Raw genomic sequence first — 27,101 nt, forward strand, 5'->3', positions numbered from 1 at the left:
GATGGCAGATAGTTCAGTAGTAGAGCTCATGGCCCTGGGAGTTGATCCCTAGCATTGCAAACAAAATTTCAAAGTAATAAACATTACTGAAGGACAGTCAGCTTGCAAACACTAGGCTAATTCTTCCACTCTCCCTACATATAATTCCTTCTGGACTGAATTATGTCTTCCCAAAACATAATCCACAATGTGATTATATTTAGAAGCAGAGCCTGTAAAGAGGTAGTTAAGGTGGAATGGAGTCATAGGGTGGAGTTCTAATCCAATAGGATTAGCGTCCTTACAGAAGAGCTGCCACAGACAATTTGTCTCTGCCCCCACACAGGTAACAAACAAACAGCAACAAAAACACCTTGTGTAGACACAGGGACACCTCATCTATACTAGGGGAAGAGGCTTTACGGGGAATGATCCCTGTTGGCATCTCACCTTGGATTTCCAGCCTCCAGCCTGAGAAACATGTATTTGCTGTTTAAGCTGCACGTTCTCTAGGACTCCGTTCTGGCAGCAAAGCTGATGAGTCCACACTCTATCATGACCATGCAAGACTGTCTGTCTGGTTCACCTGAAATGTTTAGCACTTTAAGTAAACCAGAAAGGGGTGCCATCTTGCTTACTGCTCAACAGATATGTCACAGGACAGTACTTCGTCACTTTCCTTTCTCTCTTCCTGTTTTACTTTCGGTTCTCTCCAGACACACTGCCTGGGTAAGACACAGAATACAAAGGTGATGCCGTGCAATTAACATGTTTCCATACAGAGCAGATTTATTATTCCAGTTACATCCCATTTCTCCACGATGAAGTTTTGGCAACACCATTTCAGCTGTTGGCTGTTTGCATCTGTCCAGGCCTGTAATTGGGTGTTGAAATGTATTTAAAAAAAAAAAAAAACTACTTGTCTCCATCAGAGAATGATGTCTGTTTTTATAACCATATGAAGATTTGTGATACAAAATGTGCAACTAGACTTCAAAGCATTTGATCTTAGCTTCCTGTGGACACACTGGCCTCTGGATCCATGTGTGAAGACACTTTCAAAACATGTCCTCCATCGGAGATCACAGGTCATTGACTCACATAAGACAAACTACTAAATCTCTTGCCCAGGTTGACTTCCTGACTTTAGTATTTCAGCAGTTTAGCATGGTACCTTTATCATTCTTTAATTTTTATCTGATTTGTGTCTTCACATTCAAATTAGATATCTGGGCATAGAAGTTCCAGCTATTAGGGAAGCTGGAACAGGAGGAATGTCTCAGCCCAGGAGTTTGAGACCAACACGTCAAAGCAGCCATCTCAAGACAAAATGAGATAAAACATACAACAAATGTATTGGCTTTTTTTAGGTAGTGAATTGAGACTTGCTTTTTTCCTGAGATTTTTTTTTCTTTATCCTGTACATTTAATGCAATTATTGACATAGCTGGGTTTCAACCTACCGTTTTGATAATGTTGCATTTTTTCCTGTTTTTTTTCTTCCATTTTGGATTGCTTACCCACTTTTCATTTTCATTCTTTTGCTCACCAGTATTCTTTCATCGTTTCTATGTGTGAAAATATCTCTAAATTTTCTTCTCACAACGAATAACTCTTTTGGTGGATGTAGAATTTGTCTAGGCTGGCTTTTCCCCCCTTTTTTCTTTTTAGTAGTCTACAGATTTGGTTTTGCCACCTACGTTTAGCACTGCTTCTGACAGGAAGTCTGCTCTCACCCTTATGGTTGTTTTCCTATGTGGAATATTGCCTTTTATCCTTCAGTTGCTTTTAAGATTTTTCTCTTTACAACCCATTTTAAGCAATTTAGTTATATATCTACAAAATTCATAAATGTTTGTGTTTTAGATATTTTGGAAGTTATTCAATTAATAGTATTGTTTTTTTTTTAGTCACAATTGAACAAGCTGACCAGTTTTTCGGTTTCCCCTCATTTCCTTTAAAAACTCTAATTTTATGTACCTTATACCACTTTGTTTCCCAATCCACCAATGCTTTTGTGCTTAATTTTACATATTTTAAAATAAAGATTTATTTTTTATTATTTTTAGGTGTGTGTGTATGTGTGTGCACGCACGTGTGTGCACCTATGGTTATATGCACATGGATACAGGTGTCTCAGAGACACCAGATGCTGAAGCTGGAGTTACAGGAGATTCTGAGCCCCTGATGTGGGTCTTCTGGAAAAATCAGATCTTCCCTTAATGACTGAGCCATCTCTCCAGTCCTTCGTACAGTTTTTAGATCATGTTTCCAAGCCTAGGGATTTTTTTCTTTTCCTAACAAAAAGGCTGCTAAACGTATACAATGTAATTTCTATTGCATCCCTTGGGCAATTCATTCCCACACTTTTATTTTGTTTTTTCCTTACACACTATGGATTTCTCCTTGACATGTCTAGCTAATTTTTCCTCTTAGCTTTTGGAAGGTATGATAGACAATAAAAATTACTATTTTAATCTTCTTATCAGCTAGATCTGTTTTTGTGCCATTTCCACATCTATTTTAATTGATCTCTTTCCCCCACTTAGCAATTTCATTTTCTTGTTTTCACAGTCTGGCGATTTTTTTTCAGTTAGATAACAGACAAGTGTAATATGATCCTGTTGAGGGTTGCTTTTTTTTTTTCTATAAATATTGCTGAGCTGTGTTCAGGTCTATAGTTAAATTACATGGCGATCATCTGATCTTTTTAAGGTTTGCTTTTCAGCTTTTACGCTTGACCAAAGAAGGCTTTAGTTTAAGGGTTAATTTTTCACTTTATGTGGGTTTCACACCTATGAATTTAACCAATTGTAGATGAAATAAACGTTTTTTACTTGCATCCTTATTGAATAGACCTTTCTTGTCGATATTACCTAAATAATACTGTATAACATCTATTCATATCATATCTATATTGAATCAGGTGTTATAAATGAGGTAGAAGGGATCCATTTAAAGTATTCAGGAAGGGGGGAGTGGTGGCATTCGCCTTTAATCCCAACACTCGGGCAGCAGAGGCAGGAGGATCTCTAAATTCAAGGACAGCCTGATCAGGATTTGGAGTTCTATGGCAGTCAGGGATACACTGAGTCCGGATCTCAAAAACAAACACCCCCTGCCCCAAAGAAAAGGAATGTATACAGGAGTAGAGTACAGGTTATGTGTAAAGACCATGCCACTTTGAGCATCCACGGATTTGGGTATCAGCAGGGGCAGAAAGAAAGGCATTTCCTGCAGCCTGAAATGAGAGTGCTGGTTACAGCTGTAGCTTCTTACACATAGCAAAACCAAGCGTCAAGACCTACTACACAGGAGCCGCCTCTCTCTCTCTTCTCTATCTGTCTCTGTCCCCCTCCCTCCCTCTCTCTCACTTCCCCCTCTTTGTCTCCCCCCCCGGCCCCCGCAACAGCCAGTCTGGAAGCCCAGAGAAGCTTTTCTTCTAAGAGCAGCTGAGCTCGTTAACTGGGACAGCATCCCGGGGAGGGGGTCTGGAGAGATGAGCTCAGCCGGGCAGTCGCGGGGGAGGGGCGAATCAGAATCCTAACAAAGGGGAGGACCGGCCTAGGGTTGAAGGCAAGGCCCGGGGTCCCTGGAGGGTGCAGGAAGGGCCTGCGGGGGGCGCCAAGGGAAAAGACCCTGACTCCTGGCCCCATGGGCCAGGCCGGGAGTGAGTGGATGGAAACAGCAGACCCAGCAGGCGTGGGTAACCCCCAGGCTTGTTTGCAGGTGTTTGCACCCGGCCTCCGCGCAGGAGGTGGTCCGGCGCAGAGAACCAATCACGGTCGACGCTGCCACGTGACGAGCCGTAACCAATAGGGGTGGCGGTGCCGTCAGCGGGGAAATTCAAACGTGGTTCGGGAGAGGGGTTGCGGTTCCGCTGTTTGCGCCTTCAGCTCGGCCTCCTGCTCTGAGCGCAGCTTTGCGGGCGTTGCGGAGCGGCTGCAGCCAGCGGGAGGTGATGGCGGCGGTAGGCGGGCGCTGGGGCCCCGGGCCAGGCGGGCGGGAGCGTAGGGCGGCGGTGCGGCCTGCAGGACCCGAGGCTGCTAGTGGGGAGCGGGGCCCGGAAGTGGGTGGGGAGCGCCGGCGGGACTGGGTGCGCTGCTCGCAGAACCTGCCCCTGGGCTGCCTGGGAACAGGGAGGAGGTGGGGGACCGCTGGCTGCCTCCTTTCCCCGCTTTTCTGTCGTGACGGTGAGTTACTGTGTTGTGGAGAATCGCTGACGAGAGTGACTGGAAGAAAGGCTGCAGACTGCTGATCAGTTACAAACCCCATCCTGCAGATGAGCCGGGCATCTGCGCGGGTCTGCGACAGTTCCTTAATCCTCGAGTTAGAATGACAAAGGCACAGATCACGGTTTTGTCATGGACAAAACTGCTGCAAGCCAGTTTTCTGTAGAAGAAATCTGTTCTTGCGTAGTGCTCTGTACGTCTGTGTTTACTCAGGCAGAGTAGGTAACCTAAGGGGCAACTTACTGTCTCTTTACCTAGCGGGTTCCTTATGTCTCCTCTATTACTACCCAGAATCCAAGAAAATGCCTTCTTTCTCTGGTTTTTATGACGAAATCTATAGACTGCCCAGAGAAAATAACTCTGGGAAAAAGTGAAAGGAAAACATTCAGTGAAATGAAGTTTTGAAGGGCGTCTGCTGGCCTTGGTGGTGAATATAATAATCCTCACACTAGAGAGGTGAGACAAGAGAATGCGGAGTTGAGACCCCGCAGGGACATAGGGAGATCAAGGCCAGCCTAGGCTACCGACACCCTGACTCAAACACACCAACAAAAACTCTGTCTTCAAAATACATGCATTGTAACCTCGCTGGTAGTTTGTTGGGAAGAATAGATGCGTTTGGCTCATTGAAACTTTTCTGGTAAATTACAAACCCATGTCTTTGTGTGCTTTGTTTTAGTTTGGTTTCGGGTTGATTTTGGTGGTCCACTAACACCTAATAATAATTACATTTAGATATGTTTACAAAACTAATGTTTTTACCTTCTTCATTCTGAAAGGTGAGCTACAATTTAGAAATGGAGGCTGAAGAATTAAATGGCAGAAAATTGACAATTGATTCCATAATGAACAAGATGAGAGATATTAAAAACAAGATAAAGGAAGACCTTACTGACGAGCTGAACCTGAATAAAGTCTGTGCTGATCCTACAGGTGAGGTTTTGTTTTTTTAAAACAACAAAAAACCTTTATTGAGTGCCTCTAACGTAAAGAGAGAAATTAACCACTGTGTGTTGCCTAACATAGGTTTTTTTTTTTCTTCAGTAATTGGTCATCCATTAGAATGCACTTCATACTTTAACTTTTTTGTCTAGAAACATTGCAAACTTTTCTGCTGTCTAGAGAGAGAAGTGCACTTGGGGATCTGAGGCAGAAAGATCTCAAGTTTGTGGCCAGTGTGGGAAGCACAGTACGATCTTGCCTTCAAAAACCCAAAACAACAAAAAAGCATCATTTATTAGTGTGCTCCCAGGTAGTTTGCTTAACTCTTTTGCTACTGCCAGCTGGCTATATTGGCTGACCTGCCTATACGTGCAGGGTTTTTTGTTTATTTTTATTTTTCTATGAACTGAGGAAGACTGGTCAATTTTTGCTGAAGTTGTATTTACTTTTTTTATTTTCTGTGTGAATGTTTTACCTGCACATGTGTGTATACCACTTTCATGCTTAGTGCTCTTGGATGTCAGAAGAGGGTATGGGTCCTCAGGAACTGCAGTTATGGATGGTTGTGAATTACCATATGGGTGCTGGGAATGGAACCTGGCTCTTCTGCAAGAACTGCCGAGCCTTCTCCCCAGTCCCCTGAAATTATATTTAATCTTAACACCAAACACTAGATTTGAAGGATCTTCCGATTAGTCTTGCAACTTCACCACCACCTTTCCTGTCTTAATCCTGTTCTGGCCAGAGGTTCCTATTGGTCCCAAGTAACCTCTGCAGGCCTTTATAAATGTCTCTTTGTGTGGACTGTTTCAGGTAGTTACCTACTGACATGGGAGTGTGTCAGCTATCTTCTTTCCTGTGTTATTTACACAGCCCTAGTACATTTCCTGTATAATTTGTTTGTATATTTGGGTATCAGTTCTCTGCTAGAGTGCTCTTGCCATGAGAACAGTTTCCAGTCTGCTGCTGTATCCAGTGCTTAGAATGAAGCCTGTTATGGAGTTGGCACTTACTGAATCATGACAACTGAGTGAAAATAGCATAATGCACTAGTTTTGTAAGAAGCATTAACTCACAAGCTGAAGTCTTTCTTATGTTTCAAATGCTGATGTCATTTTAATAGCCAACATATAGATATTCTCAGGATAAAACATATACTCTGTGCTCCATCTCTTTAAACTGCAGGTTAAAACCCCAGTAACTCTGAATGCTGGGTCAGGAAAAAATTGGCACCTGTGTCTGAATGCTTGATGACTGAAATTGAATTCAAAGGCAAATGTGGAATGAGTCCAAGGAGTTTGTGCCTGTGCATGCGGTATCGCTCGGCCGCTCTGAGGCCTCAGTTCCGAGCACACAGTTCATTCTTTGCACTGCACACATCGTCCTGCTGCTCAGTGCCAGTGACCCTGCCTGCAGTGCCTTGGCTCAGATTTAACATGATTGCATGTTTTTACTGTACATAGGAAGGGTTTTGCTCTTACAGGAATGCACAGTTAAATGATAAAAGCAAGACTTGACGTTTTCCCACTTACTCCTCATGTGTGTCCAATTGCCATTATCTTTGGATTGTGATATGTTGCAATGCTTGATTTTGAAAATTGCAGGCTTGCAATTTAAGCAAAATAATCATACGCCCAAAATAATAAAATAATTTTAAAAGCAAATAAAATTATGAACACATGATTAAAATAATATTACAAGGTGTTTATGTACATTGACAGTATTGTAAATGCTTGACTCTAATTTCAAAGAAAACGGAATTTGTTATTTGTCTTTTTCTCTGTTATGATTTTTTTCTCTTCTTTATTCATATAACTCAGAAACTGTTAACCAAATTATGATGGTGGAGAACACCCCAGAGAACTGGTTGAATTTCTTGCTGAAACTAGAGAAGAACAGCGTCCCCCTAAATGATGCTCACTTAAATAAGCTGATTGGTCGCTATAGTCAAGCGATTGAAGCACTTCCTCCAGATAAATATGGCCAGAATGAGAGCTTTGCTCACATCCAAGTCAGGCTTGCTGAATTAAAAGCGTAAGTTTTAGCTTTGAACCGTACTTAGCCAACTACGCATGTACTGTATTACTAAGAGAGAAGGTAAAAACATGTAATTTATATTTTTTAATCCAGTACTTTTGTTTTTAATGTAAGTTGTTTTCAGTGGACGTAAATTCCTCAAAGTTACATAGTTTAGAAATTTCCTAAAACAGTGCACAAATATAGCCTAGTTTTAGATTTTTTTGCATAAAAAAGAATAATCTATGTCTTTGAAAAGAGAAGTTATCAAGTGTAGGCAACTATGTCCTTTTGATTTTTTTTAAATTTGGGTCTGTTTTGTTACAGTATTCAAGAGCCTGATGATGCTCATGACTACTTTCAAATGGCCAGAGAAAACTGCAAGAAGTTTGCTTTTGTGCATGTATCTTTTGCACAGTTTGAACTATCTCAAGGTAATCAGAAAATACCAAGTTTACATTTTAAGCGAAAGCATGTTCTACTGTAACATCAATATTGAATCATAGATTTGAAGTGAAAAATTAAAGCAAAAATACTACAGTTGGCCAGATTAGGACATGGAATGGGAGTACTACATAGCATAAATGTACAGTATTCATTCTATCTTTATAAGCAGTGCTCTATGGAAATAAACACAAATACTGTATCTGTGTGCTTCACCCAGGAAACACCTGAAAGAAAGTTTTTTCACTGAGTATTTGTAGACTAAGAGATAAGCCATTTTAGCTGGGACTTAGATAAGCTTGTCTGTTCTGTGGTGTCATAGCACTGGAGGGTGTTAAAATAATGCTGTAACATTGAGCTAGCTGGTGGTTCTCCCTAGTACACCACTTCAAGAACATTTCTTGGTTATGGAATTCTTTGTAGTCTGCCTTTTGTTACTTCTTTCCCCTGAGATAAACCTGGCTATTCCTTAATCTTTTTCCTCCCTCATATTCCGAGGACCTTTGGCTGTTCCCTCAGAATACCCTCTGGCCAAGTCTTCCCTTTTCTCCTCTGCCTATTTGTGCTGGTATTCTGATCCTGTGTACTAAACAGTCAAGATACATCACTGCTAGCGAATCCTTCAGGTAGTGCCTAAAATAAGGTTTGTTCAGTGCAAAAACTTCCCCAGGGTTGAGGTGGGGGAAAACCTTCAACAACTCAGACATGGTTTGGAAATCCTGAGTTTACCTAGGGGATTCCTAAGTCGTAGCAATCTAAACGTAGTCTTCTTTACTGTGTACTTGTAAAACATACATTTTCCTCTTAGAGACATTGATTCCTCCTTGCTATTTATGGTAGGTCTGATCAGGCCTTTAAGACCCTGTGTCCTTTCAATGGTAACTGTAACATATTTTAAAATGAATAAATTGTGCTTTCTATAAAAATAAAACTAAGCTGGGCAGTGGTAGCGACTGCCTTTAATCCCAGCACTCAGGAGGTGATCTCAGACGGGATCTTTGTGAGTTCGAGACCAGCCTGGTGTACAGAGTGAGTTCCAAGACAGGCTCCAAAGCTACACAGAGAAACCCTGTCTCAGAAAACCAAAAACCAAAAACAAAACTAAGTCACTGAAGTGTAGCAGTGGCCACCAGGTCAAAATTGTGGTTATATTGAGCAGGGTGGATAGACAGGCTACTAGGAGATGTGTTTCCTGAGGCCTGTGCACAGATTGCAGTGTGCTTTTAGAGGGGAAGGGCATTCCAGAGTTTCTATCAGATTCTCTAATGGCTTTGTGACCTGAGTTAATAAAGTCTTGAATTACTGGTGCTTCTCTAAGTCTTAGGTGTACTAAAGTACTGAATTACATGTAATTTTGCCACTATTCTCAATAAACATAGGGACTTAATCATTCCCATATTTTCTGCCAGTCTTCAAAATTTGTAAATTGTGAGTAACTAGGGTTTCTTATTGAATGTCATTTTTAGTTTTCAAAGTTTTTCTTAGGGCATATATTATATGCTGAGCATATCTTCCCTACTCCAATTCTCCCCACCCTCCTCTTACTCTCCCTTTCCCTCTTTAATCACCTTTGTTACCCCAGACAGTTTCAGCTCTATTTGCATATATATTATATATATATATGTATATGTATGTATATATATATATACATACATGATCTTATGTTACTGTATAAAGTCTAGGATCATAAAAGAAAAAAATGATATTTAACTAAGATGGGCTTAATATGATTTTCTCTAGTTGTATCCATTTTCCTGCAAAGGTCATAACTTCTTTCTTCTTTATGGCTGAAAATAATTACATTGTGTATATATATCACATTTTTGTCATCCATTTCTCTGTTAGATACTCATCTTGATTTCACAGCTTAGCACTTGTGAATAGTTTTCTGTTTTATTTTATGTGTATGCGTGTTTTGCCTGCATGTATGTTCTTGAACCCTGTGTATACCCGGCACCCATCGAAGTCAGAAGAAGGCGTTGGCACCCCTGTAACTGGAGCTGCAGGTGGTTGTGAGCTACCACGGGAGTGCCTTGAACCAAACCGTGGCTCTCTACAAGAACAAGCGCTCTTAAACACTGAGCCCTATCTCCAGCCCTGTGTGTACCGCTGCAGTAAACACTACCGTGAAGTGCCTCTGTTACATGTTGAGCTCCAGTCCTCTGAGTAACTAAATGCCCAGCAGATAGTTGGGTCATATGTTAGATGTGTTTCTAGTGTTTTGAGAAACCTCGCTGCTGATTTCCACAAAGATGGGACTACTTTATATTCCCATCTGCGCTGTATAAGAATTTTCTTTTGTCCACATCTGCACCAGCATTTAGTGCTTGTATTCTTAATGACTCACATTCTAACTGAAGTAAGATGGATTCTTAATGTAGTTTTGATTTGCATTTCTCTGGTGGCTAGTGGAGTTGAATACTTTCATGTATTGGCCACTTTTATTTCTTTTTTATTACTGTCTTTCATTAGCTTATTTGTTGATTGGATTGTTTTCTTTTAGTTTTTTAAGCTGTTTGTATATTCTGGATATTAGGCCTCTATTAGATGCATAGCTGACAAAGGTCTCCCATGCTATAGGTGGTTTCTTTGCTTGAGTGTGCAGAAACTTTAATGTCAAGGTCCCATTTGCCAGTTTTGGCCTCATTTCCCCAAGCAACTGAGGGCCCTTTTCACAGTCTTTTCCTAGGGTGATACCTTGAAGTGTTTTCCCTACTCTTTCTACTATAGCATTATAGCCCATGGCTTCATGACTGTTGATAACACCCTGTGATACATGATGTACACATTGATACTTATCAGGTGTTAGGGATAAAGCTTATATTTGAAAGAAAATTTGGTAATCTTTTTAGTTAGATGTAACCTTTCTTGGTTATTTGTATTTTGGCAGTTGTGTAGATTTGTCTAACAGCAGGTGTTAGCCCTTTACCCTTCTTTTTATGTAAAACCTTTTGCCAGCAGAGTCTTTAGCAAATTTTCAGTCTTGATGACTAAATGTTACTATGAATAGTCTGTTGTAACAAATGGTCGGTACTAGGACTGTTGTACTATGTAGTGTAGTCGAGTGTTTCTAATTTGTGTAGTTAGGTTTGTTTTTTTGTGCTAATTTATTAAATTTCTAAATGGTGTTTCATTGATGAGCAGGAATTAGTAGAAAGGAACTGAGTATATGTATGAGAAGTGAGAAATTGCTTATTTGTTTGCCTGTGCAATAATGTGAGTAAGTCTCCTTTTTCTCTTATGGGCTAATGAATAAATAAGAAGCTGGAGATGGAGGGTAAAAAGTGCTGCGTCAAATAACATTATTTTTCCCTCTCTTAGGCAATCTTAAAAAAGGTGAACAGCTTCTTCATAAAGCTGTAGAAAGTGGAGCAGTGCCGCTGCAGATGCTGGAGACTGCCTTACGCAACTTACACCTCCAGAAGAAGGAGCTGCTTTCAGAGGAGGACAAGAAGAGTTTGTCAGGTGATTACCAGTGTGTACTGTGCTTTGCTGGAGTAAAATCAGGATTCAGGATACTTTAAAGACAAAAAAAAAAAAAAAAAGGCATAATGCTTAATCCTTAAAGTTAAATCATAGGTGTAGAAGAGGTAAGATACTCAGAAGCAAAAATCCTTCCTCCATTAAACTTGTGTTAGTAACTCCTTAAAAATGATTTGGTCAAAGTTAGAGTAGCATTTTATTCTTAGATATAAAGAATATACTTTTATTCTGGGGTAAAGCTATATGTGTAAAGAACATTTGAAACGATAGTTGGAAAAAAATGTATTGATGGCATTGTCATACTTCCATATCCTGCATGAGAATGAGGATTCTTACCTATTATAAATTGTCTTTTAAAATAGTCTATTTGTAAGATAACTTTTTTTGTAAATTTAATCATAGTTGTGAAATTTTTACAGCATCTACAGTACTTACTGCCCAAGAATCATTCTCCAATTCAGTTGGAAATTTACAGAATAGGAACATCAGTTGCGACTCCAGAGGACAGCCTGCTATAACCAGGATTTTATATGGGTAAGAAATTGAGATCAGCTCTTTACATGGTTATCTTTTATATATCCACATATGTGTATTTTTCATGCAAGTGTAATAACTATGTCTAACAGTAAAATGAAGATACGTATTAATAGTATTCTCTGAAAAATCATAGTTACTTTCTTTCTATTCAGAGAGAACGTGCCTCCACAAGATGCAGAAATGAGTCATCGAAATCCCTTAAAGCAAAGTAACAAAACTAAACGGGTAAGTCATTTTTGGTCTACTTTGAGGAAGGTGATGGTAGTGAATTCTTTGTGTGTACCCATTGGTTACTTAATCTTTCAAATCATTCCTAGTCATGTCCCTTTGGAAGAGTCCCAGTTAACCTTCTAAATAGTCCAGATTACCACACGAAGACAGATGGTTCAGCTGTGCCAAATTTTACAAAAAGGTATGTTTGAGTTTGTGTTTTTAAATTTCTTTAAAGACTGATGTCAGAATTTTTGCTAAGTGGTTGTAATTAGGATTGGCTTATTTTTCTTTGTAGTTCTAGGGATTGATCCTAGGGCCTTAGACTTGCTAGGCAAGTTCTCTGCCATAGAGCTTCATCCGCATTCCCCCTTTCACTGTTTCTGTACTTGAGACAAGGCTTCACGAATTTTCCTATACTCTGCCTTCTGGAACGGGGGTTGGGGGGGGTGCTTGTGTCCACCAGACTTGGCACAATTCAATCTTAATTTGGTGTTGGAAGTTACTGGGTTTCTTTTTCATTTGTTTTTTTGTTCTTTGAGATACCTGGACTACTGGTATATACTGCCATGCCTGGCTAAAGTGAATTTCTGAATACTATCAGGAACAAAAATGTGATCACAGGAAAGGACTTTAATTTTCCCTCATTTAAAATATTTGTTAAAGGAGCTGTTAAATAATAGGAAATATATGGGGACATTACCAAGTGAACATGAAGTATGGAAGCTTTGAAGAGTGAAACTTGTGGTGTTTGAGCATTTCTTGTTAATGAATAGCACCTCTAGTGGGATGGATGCTAGTCCTAGTGGGTGTGAGCATCTTTGTAGCAGGGATGGAAGCTGGTCTGAAAACAAACAAAACAAACTGTGTAATAGCCCTGGCTATCCTGGAACTCATTCTGTAGACCAGAACACATCATAAGTATGTCCTTCTTAAGGTTGGGAAAGTTTTCTTCTATGATTTTGTTGAATATATTTTCTGTGCTTTTGAGCAGTATTTTTTCTCCTCCTTCTGTCCCAATTATTCTTAGGTTTGGTCTTTTCACAGTGTCCCAGATTTTCTGGATATTGTGTTAAACTTTTTTTGTGTTAAACATTTTCTTGACCAATGAATCTATTACCTCTATCCTGTCTTCAATACCTGAGATTCTCTTCCATCTCTTGTATTCTGTTGTTTATGCTTACATCCGTAGACCCTGATTGTTTACCCATGCTTTTCCTTTCCATAATTTCTTCAAGTTTGTGTTTTCTTTATAGCCTCTATTTCATTTTTTAAGTCTTGAACTGTTGCCTCCACCTGTTTTTTTTTTTTTTTTTTTTTTGGTTTTACGAGACAGGGTTTCTCTGTATTGTTTTGGAGGCTGCCTTCACCTGTTTGATTGAGTTTTCTTGATTTTCTTTTAGGGAATTGTTGATTTCTTCCTTTTTTTTTTTTTTTTTAAATGTCTTTTCCTCCATTTCTTTAAGGGCATTTTTCATTTCCTCCTTAAGGGGCTCTATCATCTTCATAAAGTTATTTTTAGGTTGTTGTCTTCTGCCTCATCTTGTTGGAGATACTCAGGTCTTAATATTGTAGAGGCACTAGTTTCTGGGAGTGCTGTATAGCTCTTTATGTTGTTGGATGTATTCTTACATTGTTATTTACCCATCTCTTCTCTGATTAGTACAGGTGGAACCTGTGTTTCAGGGGGTCCCTCTTTCTCCAGTTGCAGTTTGGGGCTCTGGCTCTGTTGATCGATCCTCCAGGTGTAGGCAGGGCCGCATCTGATGATTGCTCCTCTGGGTATAGGTGGTTCCAATGCTGTGGAGGTCCTTATGCTGTTGGGTTTCACGTACAGAGAGTGGCACTGGAGGCTGTCTGGGACACAGGTGCTCTTTCCCAGAGGAGCTTCTTATTATAGTTTCTGACAGCTGCTGCTGTTGATGCTTCCTGGCTGCCTGGCTTTCAGTGCTGCCTTCTGGTCCCTAGTTGGTCAGTTGGGGCCTGTCTACCTGGCTCACCCAGGACAAGTCAAATTCAGAGATCTGTCTACTTCTGCCTCCTGAGTGCTGGAATTAAAGGCATGTGCACAGACTTTAAAAATCCACTTACAGGGATGACTAGTTATTGGTTGGAATGATAGTGAGTTCATTCATTGTTCTCAGAGCTCAGGGCTTCACGAAGTGGGAGAGAGGCTGAAGCTAGCTCTGGTAGAGTAAGTGCTAAACACGTGCAGTGCTCTGGCTCAATCCCCTAGCATCAAAAAAGAAATAGGATAGGTTAATTGGCTGCTGAGTGAAGTGGTGCAGACCTATAACCCCAGCTTCCAGGGTGGCTGAGCCAGGAGAATCTTTTACATCAAGAGGTTGTGGTGTTACCCTGGGCAGCATAATAAGACTCCATCTTCAGGGATGAAACATCATTCATCACATCTGATATATACTCTCAGTTTTGGTGTTTACTCTCAAATAAGAGATGGGAATGTGCTGGATGTGGTGGTAGGTGCTAATAAAATTGAGAAATTCAACTATTTTAGTTGGTATCTTCAATAATTGAGGTCCTGTTATATTTAGGCCTTGAATAAATATTGATAGTTAAAAGGGGTAGGTGCATAAAAGTTGCATATGCCTGTTAATTTATCTTGCTCCTCCATTTCAAATACCTAGTTGAAACATACAGCCATATATTTGATGCTTTCTACAATAGACTGTATGCCAGATTATAGAGGTTCACATGGCAGTTCATTGCATGTGCTTATCCTTGATCTGTGTGAAGTTTGAAATGTAGTTTCACCTACATACTTTTCCTTTCCCACATTCTTATCTTAACTCCAGCCATAACTTATTAGGTAATGAAGACATAGGCAATCACCTATCTCTTCATCAATTTTGTCATTGCCCAGTACCTAATTTTTAAGCATGCTCACCTTTGTATTAGAATTATGTCATCTTAAACATGCCTTTTAAACAGATGCATCCAATTCAAAGTGTGTACATACCAAATATGTGTATTTAAAGCCAATTTTAAAATGAAAAATAAAACAATTTCAAGTTAACTGTTAAAATCCATTTGTTTCATGGATAATAGAAAGATATCTGGATCAGAATACCGAGATTCGCTTATTCCTGGATCCAAGCCAAGTGGAAATGATTCCTGTGAATTGAGAGGTTTAAAGGTATTTCAACTTTGAATGTGAAGCAAAGGTTCCAGGTCTAGAAGTTATAGAGCTTTCTTTAGGGAAAGGATCTAGTATTTATCTGTCTTCAATATTTTGGTGAAGCCACAGGAGGTTTGAGACCACCCCTAAGAGGTGGCACAGAATCTTGGACTGTCTCTCAAAGATTAAGGTGTTAGAGCAAGTATCAGTCATTTTTTAGAAGAATCATGAAATATATTAATTAGGCATATATTTAAATGGATTAGTTGGCCTTGGGCTGGGAATCAACTGGGGGGGGGGTGACACTTTTTACCAGGCTTTGTTTATTTCTATGTTTAATCATATGATTCTGACAAAACATCTTTAAAACCAGAGAACATGTTGATGTCAAAGTTAATCTGCTCTGGTCCCAGCATTGTTAACTTTACCAGGAAGTGACTAGTTCCACATGCAGTGATTTGTAGAGGGTGTAATATTTTTAGTATACTTGGCTTATGTCCCTGGCATTGTGGTATGAATTTTCAACATAACTAGCAAGTGTTAAGTTTTACTAGTGCTGCTATTTTAATAATATAGTGCAATCAGAGCAGGGGATTTGGCTCAGAGTAGAGCACTTAACTGCCATATGTGGGGCTCTGGGTTCAGTTTCCAGCAGTGCAAAACCTATAAACACATATTAAAATAAAATATAGTAATGAAAACAAGGTAATTACATTTTCTCTTGCCATCAGGTTTATTCTGTATTAGATACAAACCTCCTAACACTGAGTGAAATATAGTGTAACAAGTAATATTAATATGCCACTGGAAAAAAAATTCACCTCCACTGAAAGCAAATTCACCAAGTTAATGGTTATGACCCTTCCTGATGTTGTAATCAATAATTGGGGAAATTAATATTTTCTGAGAGTTTGTGATCCTACTCAAATATGAGAGATAGTTTTGCAAGAAGTCATTTTCACATAGATAAAACTTTACTATATCGAACAGTAGGACAAATTAGAAGGACTGCTATTTATGATATTATTATCTTATTTGCAATCTTTCTGTTTTTTGTGTAGCCCATTCAAACTGTCCATTTCAAAGACTCTCTGGTGTCCAGTGAAAAAAGTTCTGAACTTATTTCTGATTTAGTAACCTTGAAGAATAAAGCTGAATCAAGCCTTGTAACAAAGTTGGAAGGTAAGTGCTCATGCAAGCAATCTTGATTAAACTCAGTGGGCTGTTTACAAACGAGGGCCATGAAAGTCAGAGGGGGATTGTTGGGAATAAAAAAGGTTTCAGTTAGGGAGAGGGAGAGACAAGACAAGGTAACCATAGCATGGAAAAGATTCATTCTGTATATATTTGAAAGTATCAAAGAATAAAACACACAGACTGGGGAGATGGCTCTGTGGGTTAAGTGCTTGCCATGTATGCATGAGGACTGAATTCAATCTCCAGAACCCACATAAAGCTGAAAATGGTAGTATAGATCTGTAACTCCAGCAAGCTTATGGTAAGATGGGAGGCAGGGACAAGAGAATCCCCAGAAACTCATGGGCCATCTGTTCTGATGTATGTAGCCTGGAATGAGAAGAGACCCTGTATCAGACAAAACAGAAGGCAAGAGCTGGCACCTGAGGTTCTTCTCTGATATCCATGGTTATACACACACACAAGTGCACGCACACACACACACACACACACACACACACACACACACACACACACACACACACACACACACAAACCTACATAGCTTGAGAAAACAGAGTAATGACCTATTTGTGATATAAAACTCTTCCTTTATTTTCCATTTTAATTTTTTATAGAATGTATGAAAAGTATTGAATCCTATAGGGGAGGAAGCCATTTGTCTAAAGGGTGCATAAAATAAAGAAAGGATGGACAGTAATATAATAGAAATAAAATAACTTAGTTACTTCTCTTAGACTGCTACTTTCATCAAAGGGCAAAAAAGCAATTTCTGTATCACAGCTCACTCTCGTTTTTATTTTAACTCATACTTTGGTTTTCCACTACATAGGTACTGTAAATGTAATAGAGACTCAATAATTTTAGGAATGGAGTCTCAGAATTGCAAATCTATTATGGGATGTATATAGAATAGATAACGCATAATGTGGAATAAAATGTAAAGATTGTTAGGAGAGATGCAAGTAAAATGCTATGAGAATTTAGGAGAGGGAAAAATTTAGGAACCTAATTTGGATTAGGGAAAATATGGAAGAATATATGAAAGAGAAGAAACTTGAAACCATTAGCATTGTTTTTCTCTCCCATTATTGTAGAGCTGACTTTGACTTTGACTTTGAAAACAAGTGGGACTTGCCCTGGTGTTTACCTGGTGCCTCTGTCTCCGGAGTGTTTGCCCTGATGTTGATTGGGAACAGATTTCTTAATCTTGGCATTTACTGGAAACCATATTTCATATTTTCTTGTCATCTTTTGATACCATTGGGAAAATCATTATGGCAACTATGCCTGCTAATAGTGTTCATTTGGTGGCTAATTTGATGAAATAGAATACTGAATTTCTGTGCATTCTGACTTGCCAGTCTTTGTCTTTATACTTTATCTTAATTTAAACAAGATTTATGCCAGTATCCTAAACATATTTACAGATTTTAGGTAATCATTTTATCTTTCATATTTGATTCAATTTTGTTTGAACTTAACATGAGTATATATGTATAAGATAAAGAGTCAAGATTTGTTCTTGATTTTTCTCATACAAATGTCTATTTGATCAAGGTCCATTTCAGATGTCTTCTGGACACTTAGGTGATTCTGTGTTGGTGTCTGGTTTGGATTTTTGTCTCTGTTTCACAGTTACTTTGTTTTTATTGTAGTGAGTCTTGATGCCTGTTATAGTGCTAGTGTGTGTGTGTTTTAGTTTTGGTCTTTAGGATTGTTTCAGTTCTTATTAGCATTTTGAATTTCCTTGAAAATGTTAGGATCTATGTATTGGTTTCCATCCTTTGAAAAATTGAAGTTTGATTGAGAGGCAGTTGAACCTGTAAAGACATCAGAGACAAATTGTCACCTTCACACTTCAGCTTTTCAGGCTGCTAGCCTGGCATGTTTTCATTCACTTCAGACACTAAGAGAGAGCTGTATTCTCCCTTGGCTACTATGGTAGATTTACCTAGGGGAGCTGATAGTGGTGTTGTGATAATGAAGAGTACTCTTTGTTTCACAAAATCTTTGTGCTCAACTATTGCTGGTATATAAAATTGATTTTTTTTTTACTTATATAGACATCTCTAAATTTGATGAACAATTCTAATAATTTCCCTATGTATTCTTTAGTATTTTTTTTTTAATGCTTGTTTGTTTTGTTCTTTTTGGAGACAAGGTCTCATGTTAGACTGCTTAACCTAACTGTCTTTAAACTCACAATGAGCTTGTTAAGGGCAGTGCTGCAGTGCCCAGTTTGTGGGTTTTTGTAGGTACACAATTATGTTTGAAAATAATGTCTTTTCTCTTTTTTTATCCTGTTCATTTTGCAGCTTCTAAGAGGTCCAGAATTAGCATTGTTGGAGGGATGACGGATGAATTCCTTGCCTCCCCTATTTTAAGGGGACATTTTCAGTATTTTAACTGATGAAGCTGCTATAGACTTTATTGTTGCTTTTTATCTAGTTCTGTAAGTTCTACTTTAGATGTAGACTATTAATATTTTTGTGTGTTTGTGTGGTTAAACATTGGATTTTATCAAATGGCCTTTTATTGTTGAGTTAGCATCTACTTCTTTTTGATTATAGCATGGTACACTGGTTTTTGGGGGGGTGTTTAGCGAGCAGCATTTAGGAATGAATAATATTTTGATATAATTTGTTAGGTCTTTCATTAATTGTTAATCTTTTGCTTAGAGTTTAGAATTTTGGTATTCATTGAATTATAAATGTGTTATTGGTGTTTTTGTTTTTTGGCCTTTAAGATAGTCAATTATGAACTAGTAAAATAAAATTTGTATTAAAATGGAGGTCTAAAAACAGTGGTTAGTTACTTTGTCTTTATTAGTAAGACTAATGTCCACACTTAAAAATTTTAACTTATTTATTAAAAAAACAGCAGCACTTAAATCTGGTATAGTTTCTGATGAAACTTTAAAACTATGTAGGAAAGTTACTGCCTTGCAGTTTTATGTGCCTGACTCCTTCCATCCTCCCTTCCCCTCTTGCTTTTGTTTTTTCAGAGTGAAAATGAAGCATAGTTTTTATCACCCTCCTATTGCTTGAGTTTACTTATGTATTTTGGGTTTGTTTTGTTTAGAAATGGGGTCTTGCTGTACTTACTGCCCAAGGTGGTTTCAAACCCCCTGGTTCAAGTGATGCTCTCCTACCACAGCCTCCTGAGTACTTGAGAGTGCAGGCAAATACCACTATACCTGGCCTTAATTACTAATATCTAATGATAACAATAAAATTTCAGAAACTAAAGTACGTCAAGAACCAGAGATTGCAGAGAGGAAGCACAAACCATGGCAGTCCACAAGAAAGTCAGAGTGTGTGAGCCAGAATCAGTTCCATATTCCGGAGGTAACCCCGAAGACTCGTAAAGAGGTATCTTTGTTCCCTTAAAGTGCTATCTATAGTGATGTGTGTCTGAAACTTGATGACTGTGTGGGAATTGTGTTTAAAAATGTTTATGCCATATTTAGTGGAATCGTTTATTTATGTTATTTTTTCAGAATACTGTGATCAGTAGCACCTATAGGTTTAATAAGAGTACGTTTCAGAAGAAATTCTGTTTTTATCAGTTTACTAATAGACTGTTGTAGGGTTTTTTTTTTTTTTTTTTTTTTTTTTTTTTGGTTTTACGAGACAGGGTTTCTCTGTTTTGGAGGCTGTCGGTCCAGCCTGGCCTCGAACTCACAGAGATCCGCCTGCCTCTGCCTCCCGAGTGCTGGGATTAAAGGCGTGCGCCACCAACGCCCGGCCGACTGTTGTAGTTTTGTTAATTCTTTTGTATGTCTAAATATGTGCCTGTGAATGCAGGTGCTCATGAGGGCCAGAGGCATTGGCTCTTCCTGGATATCTCTGTGAGTTCAAGGCCAGCCTGATCTACATACTGAGCTCCAGACCAGCCAAGGCTTCATAGTGAGACTGACCCCTAACCATACAATTATTTTCATTGCCACTTCATAACTGTAATTTTACTAGTTACAAGTCGCAATGTAAATATTTTTGAAATAGGCTTGCCAAAGGGGTTACAACCCACAGGTTGAGAACCACTGGTCTACAACAAAACCAATAATACTGGGCTCTGGGTCATAAAAAAGCCAGCAATTCCTGAGTTCTTCTGGCTTCTCCAGCCATCCCATAGGCGTAACCCCTCTCTAATGACCGTTCCTCCCCATAGCAACATACACTTATATGCTCAGTTCTTATTTCCAAAATAACAGGTACACACATCCCACTCATCACTGTCTCTGACATTTCTTTGCTCAGTGACTTTCTTGAACAGTTTCTCAATCACGTATTCATCACTAATCCTAGTGTACATGTCTGCACTCCTGTGTACACTAATCCTAGTGTACATGTCTGCACTCCTGTGTACACATGAGGAAGTCTTACATGAAAGAGAAAACATCTCAAGAAGAGTGGTCAGAGGACTCTAGTACAGAAAGTAGAATACGTTTATCCATTATGATTCTTGAGTATAGTCTGAAATAATAATAGAAATCAATGTAACCTAGTGCAAATACTTTCTAAAACTAAGACTATCCCCAAATTGAAGTTTGTCTCTGTAGATAGAAAAATATTATATAAATGGGTCTTGTTTTGTTAAATAATTTTGTGTGCCTTCCTGATAAATAACCAATGTGAGTAGAGTATATTAGGATTACAAGTGTGGAATAAAAGAACTGTAATAAAATTTAGCTAAAAGTTGGGCAGGGCACAGAGTCAGTCCGTACCTGCTGCACAAGCATGAGACCTGACTTTGATCATGAGCATCAGTGCAAAGAGCCAGGGGTGGTGGCATGTGCTTCTAGGGAGAGGGAGACAGGTGGGTCCCTAGGGCTCATTGGTCTGTTGACCCAACCTAGCATGATCTGTGAGCCTCAGGTCCTAGATAGAGACTTGGTCTCAAAACATGAAGTGCATGGCATCTGAAGAGCACCCTAAGTTGACCAGTGGACTCCACCTGTACATGTGCACATGTGTGTGAATACCTACACGCATGTACATGAACACACACATATGCCCACCTGCTTTAGTATGTTTTGCTTTTCATATTTTTATTATTGTAAAGGTTATATTTGTTAAACTGTTGTATCATTGTCTAATTTAAAAATTCTTAAGTCATGGAATTTTAAATTTTCTTTTAGCAGAAGCATACCACTGTTGAGCAACTTGCCTTATCAGTTTCAAAGCAGTCACCTCCGATGTCAGCTCCTAAATGGATTGATCCAAAATCTGTTTGTGAGACACCTAGTAGCAATTCCTTGGATGATTACATGAGCTGGTAATTACCTTTTGTGTCGAGCTCAGAATGCAAGGTAGTAAATAAGACAAGTTTTAGGACTAAATTGAACTTGCTTGAACCTGTTCTCTTATTTTAGACTTTGAAATTACTGTTTTTTCCAGATATCCATTTTTCTCACCTATAAAATGCAAAGGGGATAATGATTGCACATGCATTATCTTGATGTATAGTAATTCTGTCTCTAAGGACTGTTGTAGAAGTAGTAGTCTTTGTCAGTTTTATCTTTACCTAGAGCTTGGAAATCTGAGGACACTTTCTCTCTTTTGTTAGCATGTGTGCCTCTCTGATTGAGAAACATGTTTTAAGGAAGTTTAGCATTCTTAGAATGAATAAAGGATAGATGTTTGTAATGGTATTTGTAATGGGTGGCTGCTGAAAGAGGTCAGGTCTATGATTCACATGGTTTAGAAAGTATTCAAGGATACTACAGGACTTGGGACAGGAATGAGGGATTTGGGAGAAAACTGGATGGTCAGGGCTGATGAAAAGGGCTAATAAAGGTTTTGAAAAAGAAAAGAAATAACCTTCAACTGTTGGGTATATTTTTAATGTCACCCCACCCCCACCCCCAGACAAGGTTTCTCTGTGTAGCTCTGACTATCATAGAACTAGCTCTGTAGACCAGGCTGGCCTCAACTCACAGAGATCATCTTCCTGCCTCTGCCTCCCCGAGTGCTGGGATTAAAGGTGTGGACCACCACAGCCCAGCTTTATTTTTAATGTTTTTAAGGGATAATATAACTCTATAATGCCTTTGGGTTTTTATTTGCATAATGCCATTTTTTACCCTATTTAGAACTATCATTTTTATAACCAGTTTCTTATCAGTGTAATACAGTTTTATTATTGCTTCCTTTTATGCAGGCTATTTCAAAGAATGATTGCTAGCTAAAATAATAATGGTTTTGTTAAGGTCTTTATATGTGTTTGTGTTTATTTAGGTATGACAATATATATGTACAGTTGCATGTGCATGTAACTGCAGGCCATAGTGGGGTGTCACTCTCCACCTTATTATCTTTAGATAGGATCTCTCATGGAACCTGGGGCTAGACTGGCTAGCAAGCCTTGGTCGTACATTGTTAATATTTTTAAAGTTCTTTACGCCAACTGTTGTTACCAATATTGGAGCTATAATAGCAAACAAAGGGAACAAAGCATGAATGTGTACTGAACAGACACACAAGCTGAAACACCACACCTCTTTGGTGACATAAGTGGCTCTTGGCTATTTCTAGCAGACTGTCATAGAACATTATTGTTTAAAAACAGTTCTAAAATCTGTGGCAGACCTTTGCCTTGACTGAACTGTTAAAAAATTCTCCTTACTCCATATGTTTGATTTCAATTTGCTTATTTTATTATCAAGGGTTTCTTTTCAGGAGATGACAATTTTCCTGAAATTAAATATCTGGTGGTGATATAAGTAGAACACATAAATATCAACTATTATGAAAACTAGGTAATGTGCCATAAGCAGAAAACATAAATATTGTCTCTTATGAAAACTAGCTAATGTGGCAATTTTAGGCTTATATGACTCCATTTTTAGAGTATATGAAGTCTTAAAATTATCCTTATAATTTAATATTTTTATACTAAGGAAGATATTTTTTTCCAGTTTTAAGACTCCAGTTGTAAAGAGTGACTTTCCACCTGCTTGCCCATCATCATCAACACCTTTCGGACAGCTTGCCTGCCTCCAGCAGCAGCAGCAGCAGCAGCAGCAAGGCCTTAGTACTCCTCTTCAAAACTTGCAGGTTCGATGAGCATGCTTTATGGTGGCATGTTAAGGTGCAGTCTCATAGATCTTGCTTTCACAGTATCAGGTTGTTAAGAAAGGTCTTCAGACCCTGTCCATTCTTAGGAAACCTTTTTGACATCTTGATTAGAGTGTCTCCCACCTGTTCTCAGCGAGTAGGCCCAGGGATCCAGTTTGAATGACTTAGTAAAACTTGTCTTTTTTTTTTAGATTTATTTATTTATTTAACATACAGTATTCTGCCTGCATGTATGTCTGCAGGCCCAAAGAGGGAACCAGGTCTCATTATAGATGGTTGTGAGCCACCATGTGGTTGCTGGGAATTGAACTCTGGAAGAGCAGTCAGTGCTCTTAACCTCTGAGCCATCTCTCCAGCCCCCAAAACTTGTCTTGTAATGGAGCTTACTTTCTATTTATGAGCAGCTTCATGTCCGTTAATATGCAATTCATTTGGAAAAGTGGATCTTTGGAATATTCAGCGTAGCAATTTGAGGTACTTAGAATGTATTATAATTGTTGTAAACTATCAAAGATTTTGCTGGCATGTGAATTGCCATTTGACAAAAAAAAAAGATGCCACTAAATTATTGTATAGTACCTTTGAGTGCAGTGTGAACATGGGTCTTTTAGAGAGACTTCACAGAGGTGACTCTTGGCTATGTGATTCAACAGCTGTGTGATCTTTGGCAAATTACATAACTCTTTGTACCAATTTCATCATGTAACAAATGGAGAAATAACTACCTACTGCTAGAATAGTTGTGAAGGTTATGTTAATTACATGTGTAACTCTTAAAGCAGAGCATGGGCAGACACTTAAAAGTTATGTTAACTTCTGTTTTGTATAAGAGAAACAGCCAAAAGAGTGATTATCTATTAAAACCAACTAATTAAAAATAATTGAGGGAAAGTAGAAGAGTGATTACATACCGGAAGGGAGGAGTTGGGGGGTTGTTGTTGATAGGCAATGGGTATAGAGTTTCAGTATTGATGTTTCCACAATGACCAATGTATCTAATACCATTGAATTGCACTTAAAAATGGTTAGAAAGGCAACATTTGGGTTATGTATATTTTGTCACTATTAAAAAAGATGAACAAAAGGTTACCTGATGATAGGTTATATAATACTAGTATGGAAAGACTTGATAGAGTTTGCAGGCTTGAAATTACTTAAGTTACAAAGTGAAAGGAAAGCCTGGCATGGTGGCACATGCCTTTAGTCCCAGCTCTTAGGACACAGAGGCAGGAGGATCCCTGTGAGCTCAGACCAGCCTGATCTTCATTGTAGGTTCCAGGACATCCAGGATTACATAGACAGACCCCCTTCTCCAGAGGGAGAGGGAGAGATGTATGTTGAATCAAGATCTGTTTATTGACCTGATAGTGATAACAAGTCCTGTTCTGGCTAAAATCTAGAAGGCAATTCAAAAGTGACTGAGAAGGGGGCTTGGAGAAAGTTCTAGACTGCTGTCACAGGGGACTTCAAAAGGAGTCAGGTGTGGCCTGTAGCTTGGGAAAGGAAAAAACAGTGTTCCAGGCTTTTGGAAGTTATGGATGCATAGAGAAGCAGAGTAAAATGATCTAATTAGTAGCTTGGAAGCTCTGGCCCTAGTGAGGAGAGGTGGGGAGGGATAAGGAGTCTTGTAGGGAGGGACTGCTGGTATTGAGGTAGAGTTAGCTGGGGTTACTGTATTCTGAAAAGTGTTCACCGCAGGGATAAGGATGCAGAAGTCATTATTGCCTAGAAACGCTGGTTACGGAGGAACAAATAGAACACACGGGAGTCAGCTCTGACTTAAGTCTTTCATGTCCCGAGAATGAAGAAATTAGAACCCATCTGCCTGCTCCTATAGGAGACTACATGAAAGAATCTCTGTTATTTTGAATTTAAAACATGACTCAGTTAAACTGAAATTTATTCAGACTTTGATTCAATTTAGTTATTTGGCTAATCAAAAACTATTCATTTCAGCTTTATTATCTCAAACTATGACCTCTTAGCATCTTTATAAGCGCAAAGTGAGATCATCCAGTTATAAGAGAAGGAAGGAAAGGGCACTGATGTGCATCAGTTGATAGATTGCCTGGGAAGATGCTGAGGTTTGGAGAAATTATGCAACTTGTTGAACTTCGGTCAGGACAGAAGAGAGGATGGGCGTTGATGAAATTACGTCGTCTAGCTGACTGAGCTTGCTGCACCTTAGCACATTATTTTTGTATCGTGTTAAATGGGGTGGGCAGGGGAAGGGCTGGCCACATGTATGTGGAAGTAAAGAGGTGCAAGGAAGAGAAGAGAAACAGGAGAGAAATATAACATGGGTAGCTCATGAGTTTGTCCATTGGATGTTAAGAGGCATCATTCAGTTTTCTATTCAGATTAAGAAAAATCAGTTAAAGAGGGAACCCCTTTTATAAGTTTATCTCTGAAATCATTTAACATACTTTTCTCTTATTCATCTTTTATGATTTTTGTTGTTTTAGTTTCTTTTTGAGATAGTCTTTTGTAGATTGGGCTGGCCAAAATTGGGAGCATTTCACCATACCTAATGCAAAGTAGTTTCTTAGATATGTTTCTTTGAACTTATATTTACATATTTTAATTGATTAGATTTCAGGAGCCTCATCAATAAATGAATGCATTTGCGTTAAAGGAAGAATTTATTCCATATTAAAACAGATAGGCAGTGGAGGTTCAAGTAAGGTAAGTATCAAATGAGTAAAAATATTCTATCTGTATGGGAGCTGTTTTGTCTCCTAGAAGCCTTGTTTGGCTGTAGTCCTCTCTTCCTTCCCTTAAAATGACTTACCCTTGTTAGACGTACAACTGGATCTCAGTTTCATGCCTTTTCTCCAGTGTCCTGTGCTTTCAGATTCCTTCTATGTCACATTAACATTGGCTAATCCTTATAGATTATCACAAGGAGACTGGAAAGTTGAATGAGGACATGGCATGATCTGCTGGTGTGCTTAGAGTCATTCGAATTTTCAGTAGTGAGTTTCTTTTATTTGAGGTTTCCCATTTTAAAAATGTTCTAGTCATATAAATTCCTGCAATTAGATTATTTCCTAAATTTATCTGAGTGATTTATTTTTAAATGTATTTTTATTTTTTAAATTAGTGTGCAACATATTAGCATTATGGCCTTCTGTTTCCTTCAGATTTCATTTTTCCTTATAGCTAACTGAAATCTCATTAAGAATATACATTTTTCATTATCCATTCAATTGTGGATGAACATTTGGGTTGGTTTCATTTCTTGCTGTTGTGAATAGAATGGCAATTGCCATAGATGTACAAGTGTCTGTTGTAGTATACGGAGTCCTTTGAGTATACATCTACAAATAATATAATATAGCTGGGCAATATTAAGAAACTCCATACTGACTTCATAATGACTGTATCAGCAGAGAATAAGAGTTCCTCTTTCCCCACATTTCACCAACATTTGTTGTCAGATCTTGATAATATCTATCCTGACTGGGATGAGGCAGTATCTCAGAGTAGTTTTAATATATATTTTCTAGGGCTTTGATCACACCTAAATATATTCTTTGGTCATTTATGTTTCTTTTTTATTTATTTTTTCTTTTATTTATTTTTTCAGCTTTTGCCTGCCTGTATGTATCGCAGAGCTCCTTTTGCCTCTCCCTGCTGAGTGTAGGGTGCTTGTACAGGCCTGAAGAGAGTACTGGATCCTCTGAAACTATAATTACAGACAGTTGTTAACCACCATGTGGGTGCAGGGAATTGAACATGGGTCCTCTGGGAGAGTAGTGTTCCTAATTGCTGATTCGTCTCGGCAACCCTGTTTCTTCTTTTAAGAATTGTCTATTTCATTAGCGTGTTTGTTGATTAGCA

The 27,101-nt window shown here is 38.7% G+C and overlaps 1 protein-coding gene across 4 annotated transcripts in view; it reads left to right on the plus strand.

The window, feature by feature from the left end:
- Window positions 1-3,798: 3,798 nt before the first annotated feature.
- Ttk (TTK protein kinase) overlaps window positions 3,799-27,101 on the plus strand; it is a 38,954-nt gene continuing 15,651 nt past the window's right edge. The window contains exons 1-14 of one of the 4 annotated variants that reach the window (XM_040740076.1): window positions 3,799-3,949; window positions 4,991-5,144; window positions 6,974-7,187; window positions 7,497-7,603; window positions 10,935-11,078; window positions 11,516-11,630; window positions 11,786-11,858; window positions 11,951-12,045; window positions 14,910-14,997; window positions 16,041-16,161; window positions 19,420-19,550; window positions 21,320-21,456; window positions 23,099-23,237; window positions 25,851-25,943. In XM_040740076.1, coding sequence (XP_040596010.1) covers window positions 3,941-3,949; window positions 4,991-5,144; window positions 6,974-7,187; window positions 7,497-7,603; window positions 10,935-11,078; window positions 11,516-11,630; window positions 11,786-11,858; window positions 11,951-12,045; window positions 14,910-14,997; window positions 16,041-16,161; window positions 19,420-19,550; window positions 21,320-21,456; window positions 23,099-23,237; window positions 25,851-25,943 — 1,620 coding nt within the window. In that variant the 5' untranslated portion in view covers window positions 3,799-3,940. Of the gene's footprint in view, window positions 3,950-4,077; window positions 4,173-4,990; window positions 5,145-6,973; window positions 7,188-7,496; window positions 7,604-10,934; window positions 11,079-11,515; window positions 11,631-11,785; window positions 11,859-11,950; window positions 12,046-14,909; window positions 14,998-16,040; window positions 16,162-19,419; window positions 19,551-21,319; window positions 21,457-23,098; window positions 23,238-25,850; window positions 25,944-27,101 lie in introns of those variants that run through there. The other 3 variants (XM_040740077.1, XM_040740078.1, XM_040740079.1) reach the window with 3 other exon arrangements.

The sequence above is a fragment of the Mesocricetus auratus genome, unplaced genomic scaffold, assembly GCF_017639785.1.
Source record: "Mesocricetus auratus isolate SY011 unplaced genomic scaffold, BCM_Maur_2.0 Super-Scaffold_100691, whole genome shotgun sequence".
Taxonomy (NCBI): Eukaryota; Metazoa; Chordata; class Mammalia; order Rodentia; family Cricetidae; genus Mesocricetus; species Mesocricetus auratus.